The 13,952-nt window shown below is 53.4% G+C and overlaps 1 protein-coding gene across 1 annotated transcript in view; it reads right to left on the reverse strand.

The window, feature by feature from the left end:
- The window catches only part of LOC137421650 (potassium/sodium hyperpolarization-activated cyclic nucleotide-gated channel 2), a 102,128-nt gene extending 96,420 nt beyond the window's left edge, over window positions 1-5,708 (reverse strand). Inside the window, exon 1 of the mRNA XM_068107907.2 lies at window positions 5,243-5,708. Within this exon, the coding sequence (XP_067964008.1) occupies window positions 5,243-5,508 (266 nt within the window). The 5' untranslated portion in view covers window positions 5,509-5,708. The remainder of the gene's footprint in view (window positions 1-5,242) is intronic.
- Window positions 5,709-13,952: the final 8,244 nt, after the last annotated feature.

Consider the following 13,952-nt stretch of genomic DNA (forward strand, 5'->3'; position numbering starts at 1 on the left):
ATATGGCACTTTCTAAAACTAATGACGTAACCCCCCACAAAATGCTCGGTGTGTATGCGCAGAAACCCCAGGAAGCTTAAGAGATCAGGGTTAAATAAAATGTACGAGTATTATGTTTCCTGGATAAGAATTGTTACTTGGAATGGCTCATAGGGCTTCTGAAAGATAGGTGAAAAAGGACTTGAGAGAAAAGGATTTGAGAGAAAGGGCTGTGCCTCTGCACGACAAAAGACTTGGAGGACATTCTCAAGTCCCCGAACCAGCAACTGCTCGTACTGCAAACTCCCGACCATGTGGTCGGTGTGAGGGCCTAGTTGACGGATGTGTGCTACACAACCCCCCCGACGGATATCTACCCCCCTCATACAAAGTGTATTTGTACCTTGAGTTTCGAGGTTGTAACTTAAAAGATTTGGCTGTGCATAAGGAACAAAGAAAGAAAGCCCCACACACACACACACACACACACACACACACACACACACACACACACACACACACACACACACACACACACACACACACACACACACACACACAGAGAGAGAGAGAGAGAGAGACAGAGACACAGAGAGAGAGAGAGAGACAGAGACACAGAGAGAGAGAGACAGAGACAGAGACAGAGACAGAGACAGCGAGAGAGAGAGAGAGAGAGAGAGAGAGAGAGAGAGAGAGAGAGAGAGAGACACAAAGAGCCAGAGAGACAGAGAGACAGAGAGAGACGTGTATACAGTATATACCATAGACTCTCTAAAGGAGTCTATGGTATATACATATAATTTTTGTTCAATTCTGGGGACACAAAATAAATTCTTCTTAGTACGTGTGTGTGTGTGTGTGTGTGTGTGTGTGTGTGTGTGTGTGTGTGTGTGTGTGTGTGTGTGTGTGTGTGTGTGTGTGTGTGTGTGTGTTCATCTGAAAATCATAGGAAAAACAGAGCTGGGCTGATCTCCACCACATTTTGCATACACGTTGGTAGTACCTAGAGTCAGCTCACGGGCACAACGACGAACCCTCCCCGCCCTCTAGCAGAAGCGACTTACAATTTTGGACTGCACACCCACAGTGCGTGTGGTTTTACTGACCACCTGCTGCAGACAGAAGAGTTTATTAGCCACGGCACAAAATACATTTGCCCCCACCTCTCAATCTATCCGCCCCTCTGCCCAGGCTGCTCCCGAAGGGAACAAGTGTTTCTCGTAGTAATAAAGACAAAAGTTTGCACAGAAACAAAGTATTGGCATTTCACACAGTCGTCAATGTTTGGACTGCTGTTCCTGGGAGGGCGGTTGCCCCACGGACAGCAGATAGGGTCAACATCTAATTGGATAGGTGATGGAAATGGAGATACAGGGGGCACAGGGATGTAGCCCACCCCCACCCCCCCATCAACCTTCCCCCCACACCGACCTAAGATCATTGATCCGCCCAATGTGAAATTTGTCAGGGTTGTAAAATATCTCCCAAGTGTTGCACCAGCTCATGATTCCATCAATCGAGGTTTCCTATCTGAGGGATGAGGGAATGCCACAGCAGAGCCATCAGCAAAAAGATGAGAAAGGTTTTTCCAGAGAATCAGAAAGATCATTCATGTAGAAGAGAAATGGGATGGGTGGTGATAAATAGGTCCATGTTTGCAAAGACAGAGAGATAGGATATTAAAATGCAGTCGTCAATGCTATGAGGATGGTACATTGGTACAGCACACACACAAAGAGGATGTGATTGCAGCGGAGAAAGTACAGTCAAAGGTACTCCTGGGGGTTTGAAGGGGTGAGACGAGGAGACGGACGGTTCTCGAGGTAAACTGCAAATCCGCCACCAGGATGTGGAAACAATAGTCGGATAGAGACATGGAGGACTTGGGAACAGTGTACACGACTCTTACAGGTACAATAACTGTACACAAAGTTAAATCGAAGGTCATCTCCAAAAAAAGCCGTTCTGATTGGTTGCCATCAAATGGGAACTTGCTTCTCAGACAGCTGTTCTGATTGGCTGGTTTCAAATGGGACCTGCATCTCAGACTGCCGTTCCAATTAGCTGCCATCAAATGGGACCTGCATCTGGGACTGCCGTTCTGATTGTCTGGTATTCAAATGGGACCTGCATCTTGGACTGCTGTGCTGATTGGCTGCCATCAATGGAGACCTGCATCTTGGACCGCCGTTCCAATTGGCTGCCATCAAATGGGACCTGAATCTCAGACAGCCGTTCTAATTGGCTACCATCAAATGGGACCTGCATCTCGTAATGCCGTTCTGATTGGCTGCCATCAAATGGGACCTGCATCTCAGACTTCCGTTCTGATTGGCTGGTTTTCAAATGGGACCTGCATCTCGGACTGCCTTTCCGATTGGCTGGATTCAAATGCGACCTGCATCTGGGACTGCTGTTCGGATTGGCTGGATTCAAATGGGATCTGCATCTCGGACGGCTGTTCGGATTGGCTGCCATCAAATGTGACCTGCATCTCGTAATGCTGTTCTGATTGGCTGTCATCAAATGGGACATGCATCTCGGACTGCTGTTCCGATTGCTTGCCATCAAATGGGACATGCATCTCGGACTGCTGTTCCGATTGCTTGCCATCAAATGGGACCTGCATCTCGGACAGCCGTTCCGATTGGCTGCCATCAAATGGGACCTGCATCTCGGACTGCTGTTCTGATTGGCTGCCATCAATTTGGACCTGCATCTTGGACAGCCGTTCCGATTGGCGAACATCAAATGGGACCTGCATCTCGGACTGCCGTTCTGATTGCCTGGTATTCAAATGGGACCTGCATCTTAAACTGCTGTGCTGATTGGCTGCCATCAGTGGGGACCTGTATCTTGGACCGCTGTTCCAATTGGCTGCCATCAAATGGGACCTGAATCTCGTAATGCCGTTCTGATTGGCTGGTTTTCAAATGGGACCTGCATCGCGGATTGCCGTTCTGATTGGCTGGTATTCAAATGGGAGCGGCATCTCAGACTGTCGTTCGGATATGCTGCCATCAAATGGGACCTGCATCTCAGATTGCCATTCAGATTGGCTGGTATTCAAATGGGACCTGCATCGCGGATTGCCGTTCAGATTGGCTGGTATTCAAATGGGACCTGCATCTCGGATTGCCGTTCAGATTGGCTGGTATTCAAATGGGACCTGCATCGTGGATTGCTGTTCAGATTGGCTGGTATTCAAATGGGACCTGCATCTCGGATTGCCGTTCTGATTGGCTGATATTCAAATGGGACCTGCATCGCGGATTGCCGTTCAGATTGGCTGGTATTCAAATGGGACCTGCATCTCGGATTGCCGTTCAGATTGGCTGGTATTCAAATGGGACCTGCATCGCGGATTGCGGTTCAGATTGGCTGGTATTCAAATGGGACCTGCATCTCGGATTGCCGTTCAGATTGGCTGATATTCAAATGGGACCTGCATCACGAATTGCCGTTCTGATTGGCTGGTATTCAAATGGAAGCGGCATCTCAGACTGCCGTTCTGATTGGCTGGTATTCAAATGGGACCTGCATCTCGGATTGCTGTTCTGATTGGCTGGTATTCAAATGGGAGCTGCATCTCGGACTGCCATTCTGATTGGCTGGTATTCAAATGGGAGCTGCATCTCGGACTGCCGTTCTGATTGGCTGGTGTTCAAATGGGACCTGCATCGCGGATTGCCGTTCAGATTGGCTGGTATTCAAATGGGAGCCGCATCTCGGATTGCCGTTCTGATTTGCTGCCATCAAATGGGACCTGCATCGCGGATTGCCGTTCAGATTGGCTGGTATTCAAATGGGACCTGCATCTCGGATTGCCGTTCAGATTGGCTGGTATTCAAATGGGACCTGCATCGCGGATTGCTGTTCAGATTGGCTGGTATTCAAATGGGACCTGCATCTCGGATTGCCGTTCTGATTGGCTGATATTCAAATGGGACCTGCATCGCGGATTGCCGTTCAGATTGGCTGGTATTCAAATGGGACCTGCATCTCGGATTGCCATTCAGATTGGCTGGTATTCAAATGGGACCTGCATCGCGGATTGCGGTTCAGATTGGCTGGTATTCAAATGGGACCTGCATCTCGGATTGCCGTTCAGATTGGCTGATATTCAAATGGGACCTGCATCGCGAATTGCCGTTCTGATTGGCTGGTATTCAAATGGGAGCGGCATCTCAGACTGCCGTTCTGATTGGCTGGTATTCAAATGGGACCTGCATCTCGGATTGCTGTTCTGATTGGCTGGTATTCAAATGGGAGCTGCATCTCGGACTGCCGTTCTGATTGGCTGGTGTTCAAATGGGACCTGCATCGCGGATTGCCGTTCAGATTGGCTGGTATTCAAATGGGAGCCGCATCTCGGATTGCCGTTCAGATTGGCTGGTATTCAAATGGGACCTGCATCGCGGATTGCCGTTCAGATTGGCTGGTATTAAAATGGGAGCCGCATCTCGGATTGCCGTTCAGATTGGCTGGTATTCAAATGGGACCTGCATCGCGGATTGCCGTTCAGATTGGCTGGTATTCAAATGGGACCTGCATCTCGGATTGCTGTTCTGATTGGCTGGTATTCAAATGGGACCTGCATCTCGGATTGCCGTTCAGATTGGCTGGTATTCAAATGGGACCTGCATCGCGGATTGCCATTCTGATTGGCTGGTATTCAAATGGGAGCGGCATCTCAGACTGCCGTTCTGATTGGCTGGTATTCAAATGGGACCTGCATCGCGGATTGCCGTTCAGATTGGCTGGTATTCAAATGGGAGCGGCATCTCAGACTGCCGTTCTGATTGGCTGGTATTCAAATGGGACCTGCATCGCGGATTGCCGTTCAGATTGGCTGGTATTCAAATGGGAGCTGCATCTCGGACTACCGTTCTGATTGGCTGGTATTCAAATGGGAGCTGCATCTCGGAGCACCTAGGGGGGCGGGAAGCAGTCGAGTCAGCATTTAGACTGTGGCAGAGCATTGTGTGTTGTGTCAAAGTCCAAATTCACAATCCGTACTACTCAGCGAGATGTAGCGATGGAACATGCGAGACGGACCGACCGACCATCACCTTCGATCGAATTGCCTCGTAATCAGGTTTTAAAATCGAAAATTCAGTAAAACGTGTGAGGACCGGAGTGGTAACATGGAGGGAAATGGAAGACATGGAGGGATAATTATAATGAGTGGAAGGAAGGGAAGAAGCGAACGATAGGTGTGTGGGTTCTACCTGCGTGTAAAAAAAACACCCAAAGTGCACACCTGATGGTCCCTTGTCCGTCCGTGAGACCAGACCTACGGCCGCAACAAGGAGAGGAAACACCCCCGTTATATCCTCCCAAATACTCCTCATACTCTTCTTCCTCCTCTTCCTCTCCCTCCTCAGTCGTTGTTGGCGAATGCAGGTCGAGGTGCGAATCCCGTGATCCTTTTCCCGAAATGAAGTCCCCGTCCTCCTCGACCTGGTCTAAAATAGCGCCCTTGTTGTGATGACGCGGCGTCCCGCACAACCGACGGAGCTGGTCCATGGTCGCGACTGAGGGCCAAGACCCCGAAGAAGATTCCAACACGAAACCCGTCCCGTACGGCTCTTCGCGGTACCTCCTCCCCTTGGCGCATCTACGACCCCTTCCCCGCCATCTGCCGGGAGCACTAGAGATGCGCTAATTGGTAGAAGCTTTCGGCGGAACGTGAACGGAATATCAGCCTTTAACCTCGAACAAATCTCCCTCCATTCGTTCCTTCATTTTACACCTGCGCTAATACCTGGGATTATCTACGGATCGCACGAACGAATGTGGGGTGCGCATCAAATTCGGACAACAAACGACCACTTCATTATCCCTTCGGAGATTTTTGCCAACGACAACGAGTCTCGAAGCAGTTAAAATCTGTTTTGAATTATATCGCCATGGCTGTCATAAGTAGAGCAAAACCGGCGTTGAACGAAGGTAAATGTGTGCGAAAGGCAAAAGGGGCAGAGGCAGCCAACACCGACTGTGCTGAGTGGAGGACACCAGGGAGTAACACCCACAAACAAAAATTCATGCCACAAAATGTTACATGCAGGATCAAGAATTAAATAATTAAACATAACAACAATTAATTAATTAATGAATTAATTAGATATCGGCTGATTAATTATTTAAATAAATAAATAAATGAATAAAAAAAGGAGACGTCAGAGCATGATACTTGCAAAATCCGCCCCCCCCCCCCTCCCACCCCCAAAAAAGTTTCCATTGATACAGCAAATTGTCCATTTCATCAAGATTAAAATTGATGATCTCAATCAAAGCTCGGGTTAATAGGATGAAAAGTGACGATTTTTCAAATGAAAATTGATGATTTTAGGAGTTTCACCATGAGTTGACCTTTGACCTTTTGACCTCAAAAAAAGTTGGTTTCCCTATTTAGTGACTCGATATGTAAATGCTGTTCTATTGTGAAGTCAATCGGATGAAAATTGACGGTTTTTCAGATGAAAATTGATGATTTTGGAAGTTTGACCTAGAGTTGATCTTTGACCTTTTGACCTAAAAAAAATAGTTGGTTTCCCTATTTAATGACTCAATGTGCAAATGCTGTTCAATTGTCAATCCGATCGGTTGAAAATTGATTGTTTTTCAGATGAAAATTGATGATTTTTAAAATTTGACCTTGAGTTGACATTTGACCTTTTGAGCTCAAAAATAGTTGGTTTCCCAATTTAGTGACTCGATATACAAATGCTGTTAAATTTTCAAGTCAATCGGATTTAAAATGGCGATTTTAGAAATTTGACCTCCAGATGACCTTTGACCTTTGACCTCAAAATCAATAGGCTTCTCAATTGGGACGACCGATACAACTTGGTGAAGTTTCGTGACGATCGGTTTAGAATTGTGACCTGTAGGCCGGTGACAAACGTACAAACAAACAGACAGAACCACAAACCCAACCGACCAATATACTTGGAAAAACCTTAGATTTTGTAAGTAATAAATAATGGAGATTCCCCCTGCAGTTGCTTCAACTTACTCCAACTACAGTTAATTCCTTGTTAAACGACATTGTACTATTATATGTTCAGAAGCCTGGTGTTAAAGCATCAGTCACATTTGCTCTACAGCTAGGATACGGCGGCCGTACCCCCCCTAAATTGACAGAAACGTGCGGCGGCCGCAGAGTTTCTGAGGTGGCCTCAGGGTGGCCCTAGGGCGTATGGCTATCTTTTACAGGCCGTAGGGGTCGCCGTGGAATTATAGCGCGGAGTTATAACTTTTTTCATTTCTTGGGTGGCCGTAGCAATTCGACAAGCCGTAGCCATGACAACTGTAAGTGCTGTTATACATATGAAAAAGAACTGGTATATATACCCACACGTTACCGTCCGTCTGGCCGCACGTTCGCCTTAGGGCCCCCCTGCGGTCGCCTTGCGGGCACCTTGAGGCTACCTTGCGTCTGCCTTGAAAATTATATGGCCGCTGCAGGGACGCCCTAAGGTCACCGTGCGACATCAAATCAAAGACCGTATGGCACCCCCACGTTTTCGGTCTCCACAATTTCTAAATACCCCGTGCGGCTACCCGAAAAATAAAAACATATGTGACTGCTACATTGTGTGGCCGTGGAAATACTGCGGCCGCCCTATAATTGCTAGTGGCCATAGATTTTTTAGACCCTACGGCCGCCGAGCCAAATGTGACTGAAGCATAACTTAACGGTTAAGGTGGCTGGCTTGAGATCTCAGGGTCCTGAGGTCAAGCCCCTCTCAGCCGTTGAATTAACACCATGTGGGTTGACTCAGCCGGTCAACATGTGGGTTGACTCAGGTTGGCAAAATGAGTACCAGCTTACTGCTAATGGGGTGGAGGCGGGGGGGGGGGGGGGGGGAAGTAGAGGGCGAAAAAGTATGCAACGACACAAAGTCCTGGCAAGCAAGGAATTTTTACCCCACGCACACGAAGCGAAAAGCGGGGTTAAGCAATTTGTTCACTACTGCCTGTCTGTCTGTCTGTCTGTCTGTCTGTCTACAAACGTCAGTTTATGATCGGGGAACAACTTAATTCAAAATCAATGTTGAAGCACGGTGCTACGCGCGCGACTTGCTACCAAGGAGGAAACGGACAACGCGGTTAAAACAAAAGTGTCTTTATTGACAAGAGGTCACTGTAGCATTGGCGCGCTCCGGGCTGCGCGCCCGGTGGATATCCTGCGGCCACGCCTACCCCTCGGGCATGGCTGCCGCCCACTTGGTGCGCGGAATGATGTCACCACGCCAGTGGGCTTTCGTATCCGCCACACGCGCCCCCCCAGAACTCCCGCTCACCTGGAGGGCCAGTTTGCGTGGCAAACGGATGACCCGGCCGAAGCGCCCTCTGGCGACCGGCGGCGTCCGGGGTGCAGGGATGCCAGCAGGGATGCCCCCGGCTGTACCCGGGATGGGTGCCGGACCGGGGGGCGGCGTGCCGGCGGTGCTGGGCGGTGCCGGGGGTCCGCCCGCCGGGGGGCGGCCCCGACGCGGGGGCCGAGCCACCGGCGGTGGGTGGTCCACGTCGAGGTGGGCCAGCTTGAGTCGATCCACCGAGACGCAGTCGGGAGTACCGCCGATGTCCAAGGTGAAGTATTTCACCCCGGTCTCCAGCACGCGGAAAGGCCCGTCGTACGGGGGCCGCAGTGGTGCCCGGTGGGCGTCGTGCCGGACGAAGACATACTCCGCGGTGCGAAGCTCCGGGGCGACGTGCGTGGGTGGGTGCCCGTGGTGCGCCGTCGGCACCGGGTCGAACCTCCGGGCGGTCTCCTGCAGAGCGGAGCGCTCCTGCGCCGCGGACCAAGGTGCCGTGGGGTCGGGGAGGAACTCGCCCGGCACCCGCAGCGGTTGTCCAAAGACCAACTCCGCCGCGGATGCGCGCAGGTCCTCCTTGGGCGCCGTCCGGAGGCCCAGCAGGACCCAGGGGAGCCTGTCGACCCAGCCGCCGTCGCGGAAAGTGGCCCGGAGCGCAGCCTTCAACGAGCGGTGGAACCGCTGGCACAGGCCGTTGGCCTGGGGGTGGTGGGCTGTGGTTCGGTGCAGATGGACCCCGAGCCCCCGCGCGACCGCGGCCAGAGCTCCGAGGTGAACTGGGGGCCGCGGTCGGACAAGATGTCCGAGGGGGCGCCGAACCGGGCGACCCAGGTGGCGATGAACGCCTGCGCGACGTCCGCCGCCGTTGTCGCCGCCAAAGGCACGGCCTCCGGCCACCGGGTGGTGCGGTCCACCATGGTAAGGACATGGGTGAAACCCCGCGAGGGGGGCAGAGGTCCCACCAGGTCCACGTGCACGTGGTCGAACCTACGTGCCGGCACCATAAACGGGGCCAATGGGGCCTGGGTATGCCGGTGCACCTTCGCGCGCTGGCTCGCTAGGCACGTCCTGGTCCAGCCGCGGACGGCCTTCTGGACGCCATGCCAGACAAACTTGTCGGCGACCAACCTCTGGGAGGCCTTCGTGCCCGGGTGGGACAGGCCGTGGATGGCGTCAAAAACCTGGCACTGCCAGCCCGCGGGCACGATGGGGCGAGGCCACCCGAGGGAGACGTCACACAAGAGGGCCGTGCCCGCGCCGTTGAACGGCACCCTGGTGACGCGGAGGCCCATGACGGCGGTCCGCAAGGCCTGGACACCGGGGTCGGCGGCCTGGTCCGCCGCCATCCGGGCATAGTCGATCCCAAGGTGGACCGCGTGGGCGACGGACCGGGAAAGGCAATCCGCCACCGGGTTGTCCTTTCCCGCGACGTGCCGGATGTCCGTCGTGTATTCGGACACGGCCGAGAGGTGACGCTGCTGCCGGGCCGACCACGGCTCAGTGACCTTGCCCATCGCGAAGACCAGCGGCTTGTGGTCGACGAAGGCCGTGAACGCACGGCCCTCGAGCAGATGGCGGAAGTGCCTGACCGCCAGGTGAAGCCCGAGCAACTCGCGGTCGAAGGTACTGTAACGGCGTTCGGGCGGGCGAAGCTGCCGGCTGAAGAACGCCAGCGGTTGCCAAGCACCACGCACCCATTGCTCGTGCACCGCGCCCACCGCGTAGTCCGAGGCGTCGGTGGTGAGGGCGATCGGTGCATCGGGCGCCGGGTGCGCGAGCATGGTGGCGATAGCCAAGGCAAGCTTCGCGCCCGCGAATGCCGCGTCCATCTGCTCGGTCCAGGTAACGTCACCTTTGCCCGGCTTCCCTCGGAGGGCCTCGTGGAGGGGCCGCAGGAGCTGAGCAATGCGGGGCAGGAACCGATGGTAAAAGTTCACCATGCCCAGGAACTCCTGGAGCCCCTTAATCGTGCGGGGGCGCGGAAACCCCCTCACCGCCTCCACCTTGGCCGGTAGGGGGACGGCCCCGTGCCTCATGACGTGGTGCCCCAAAAAGTCGATGTCGGCGACGCCGAACCGGCACTTAGCGGGGTTCACGATGAGGCCATGCTGGCCCAGACGTTCGAAGAGCGTGCGGAGATGGTGAAGGTGCTCTTCGCGGGACGCGCTGGCGATGAGGATGTCGTCCAGGTAGACGCATATAAAATCCAAGTCACGCAAGACGCTGTCCATAAGTCGCTGGAACGCCTGAGCCGCATTGTTCAAACCGAAGGGCATCCGAAGAAATTCGAACAGTCCGAATGGCGTGATGACCGCCGTCTTCAGGATGTCCTCCGGCCTGACGGGGACCTGATGGTAGCCGCGTATGAGGTCCACCTTTGAAAAGAAGGACATGCCCGCCAACCGGGCGGAGAAGTCCTGTATGTGGGGGACGGGGTAGCGGTCGGGGGTGGTGGCGTCGTTGAGGCGCCGGTAGTCCCCACACGGTCGCCATCCCCCGCCGGGCTTGGGCACGATGTGGAGCGGCGATGCCCAGGCACTCTCGGAGCGCCGCACGATGCCGAGTCGCTCCAGCGTAGCGAACGCCGCTTTAGCTACGGTGAGCTTCGTCGGCTCAAGGCGGCGTGCCCGGGCGTAGACCGGTGGCCCGGAGGTGGGGATGTGGTGTTCCACCCCATGCTTAACGGCCCCCGCAGAGAAGGTGGGCCGCGTGAGGGCCGGGAAACCGGCGAAGAGGTGGGTGAATTCGTCCGCTACCACAAGCGTACAGATGAACCTGGCCGGAACGGAACCGCACAGCAAGCCGCTCGGCGAGCCGCTCGATGAGCCGCTCTGTGAGCTGCTCAACGAGCGGGGCAGCGTGCAAGTGAGCGAGCTGAACGTCTCCGCCTGGACAAGCCTTCGGTGCTTTACGTCCAGCAATAGTCCATGAGCACATAAGAAGTCCGCACCGAGCAATGCCATGGGCACGTCGGCTGTGACGAACGACCACCGGAAAACCTGCCCTCCTAACCGCAGAGAGAGACAGCGTTTTCCGTACGTGCGTATGGACGTACCATTGGCCGCAAGCAGCACGGGGCCACGACCCGCGGTTTGCTTGTCGGACGTACTGGCAGGAACGACACTCACCTGCGCTCCCGTGTCGCACAGGTAACAGCGCCCGGACAAGCTGTCCGTTATATACAGTAGGCTGTTGGAACCGCCGACGCTCAAAGCCGCCACCGAGCGTCGGCTTGCCCGTTTCCCGACCTGTCGAATGAGTACGGCGGGCGACACTGCCGAGCCTTGTGGCCGAACTTGGCGTGGAAGAAACACCAGTTGGGCGGCTGCGGTGGCGGAGCCGCGGTTCTTCGCGGCGGCGGTGGTGGTGGGTGGGACGTGGCGGCGGACACGAGGTGTGGTGCATCAGCAGCAGCCCCGAGAGCCGCGACGGCCGCGGCAAGACTCGCCTGCGTGTCCAAAGCCACGAAGAACCTGTCGGCCTCGGCAGCGAGGGCCTGGGGTTCCGTTGTCGTAGAACCGGCCAACGCGAGGCGGACCCGTGCCGGCAGCTGGCGACGAAATAACGCCCGGAACAGAGCGGTCGGGGTTTCGTCGCCCATCAGCGACAACATATGGTCCATGCGGACCGATGGTCACGTGTCACCGAGCTCGGGGAGGTCTAAGAGGCGGTCGGCTCGTGCGTCCACCATGAGGCCGAACGTGGCGAGGAGGAGGCGCTTGATCGCCTCGTACCTGCCATCGGCCGGTGGATTCCTCAGGACCGACACGACGCGGGCGGCCGCGCCGGGCCCGAGGGAGGCGACCACGTGGCAGTACATGGTCTCGTCGACCGTGATGCCTCGAAGTTGGAACTGGGCTTCTGCCTGCAGGAACCAAACTTCAGCTTGTGCCTCCCAGAACTCGGGGAGCTTGACGGAGACCGCGTTGGTTGCCATGGCTGTGGCGGGTTCGGGTGGTCAGCAGCGGCTGACCAGAATGTCGAAGGTCACCAATGAAGCGCGGTGCTATGCGTAACTTGCTACCAAGGAGGAAGCGGACAACGCGGTTAAAACAAAAGTGTCTTTATTGACAAGAGGTCACTGTAGCACTGGCGCGCTCTGGGCTGTGCGCCCGGTGTATATCCTGAGGCCACGCCTACCCCTCGGGCGTGGCCGCCGCCCACTTGGTGCGCAGAATGATGTCACCACGCCAGTGGGCTTTCGTGTCCACCACAATGTTATATTATGAACCTGAATCAGTACTTTAACTCTCAATTTGTCACGATTGCACATGCGCAGAGAGGAGTGACATATTTTTACTTTCTTTGCCTCTCTGATAGTCAGACAAAGTTTAAAATCATTCCAAATAGGAAACTTACTCTTTTTAAGGACGTTATAAGGGACACAAACAATGTGTGTCAACTAAGGTGGTGTAGAAGACGCTGTATCAACTGTGCTAAACTTCCTTTTTTTTCTACAACCTTCAAATCTTTATTTTATTTCAATTTAATTACATACTTCAACACTGTAGATCACAAATTGCCTTTTTAACACTTTCAAAACCATTCCGTTTATAGGACTTTAACAAAGGATTACAGTATTTTACGTCACCACAACCAATCAAATTTTCCGCTCATAGACCCCGTCCATGTCCCATGTCAAGACAGCACGGGGTGAGGTGTTCTATAAACTCTCTAGTTATCTTTGAGTACTCATTCTGACTACTGTTTGATATCACTTGTTTTTAGAGATTCAAAAGTTCCCAGAAGTGGGCCTTCGGCCTGGTATTCAAGCCACATTCTAAAGTCCACCTCACCTGAGATCTGCACTCTGGTCCCAGAACTCCCAAGAGGTCAGCAAAGTACCGTCGGGGTAAGAGAGGTTCGGGCAGTTGGCAGTTCAAATTGGTGCATTATTCAATGGCTTCAGGTTTAATGGACCCTCCTTTGTGAAATTCCTTGTAAATTCATGACAAATCAGGCTATATCACAAAGCTGCTTCAATGAATCCCTTCATTATCTTGATTATTTATTTAGGACTTCCACACAATTTGTTGGCTTAGCCTGGTGTTGGCTTAGCGGTTCGGGTGCCGGCTTGGGATCCTAGGATCCTGGGTTTGAATCCCGGTCGATCACTGAATTAACACCAGGAGGGTTGACTCGGCCTGTCATCCTTCCGAGGTCGGCAAATTGATTACCAGTTCACTGGTAATTCCCTGTGTGTCACAAGACGCGACGAACAGGTTGGCGGCAGGAAGGGCATCCGGCCATAAAACATTGCTTCAAAAAGGGGACCACGGTGCCCCAAAAAGGCCAACCCCCGCTCTGCGGGGAAAATGGCCTCTGAAGGTTGTTCCACACAATTTCTTATGTTATTATTTTCTTTCTCTCTTTTACAAAAAATTTTATGTTCATGGAAGAGTAAGGTGGCAGAGTATTGGAAAGCAACACATTGACATTGACAACACATTGACAAGGGGGACAACACATGGATGCACTCATCATCATCATCATCATCATCATCATCATCATCAATGTCCTACACTCTTTACAGTGTGGGTGCTGCCAAAGCAGTTTCTGGGAATTCATGGTAATTCTGAGTGGTTTGCCATTGCCTTGCCAGCAGTCAGACCATGGCAGGAATTTTAAATTTGTTGAGGGTGTCGG

This window comes from Myxine glutinosa, chromosome 2, assembly GCF_964187855.1.
Source record: "Myxine glutinosa chromosome 2, kmMyxGlut1.1, whole genome shotgun sequence".
Lineage (NCBI taxonomy): Eukaryota > Metazoa > Chordata > Myxini > Myxiniformes > Myxinidae > Myxine > Myxine glutinosa.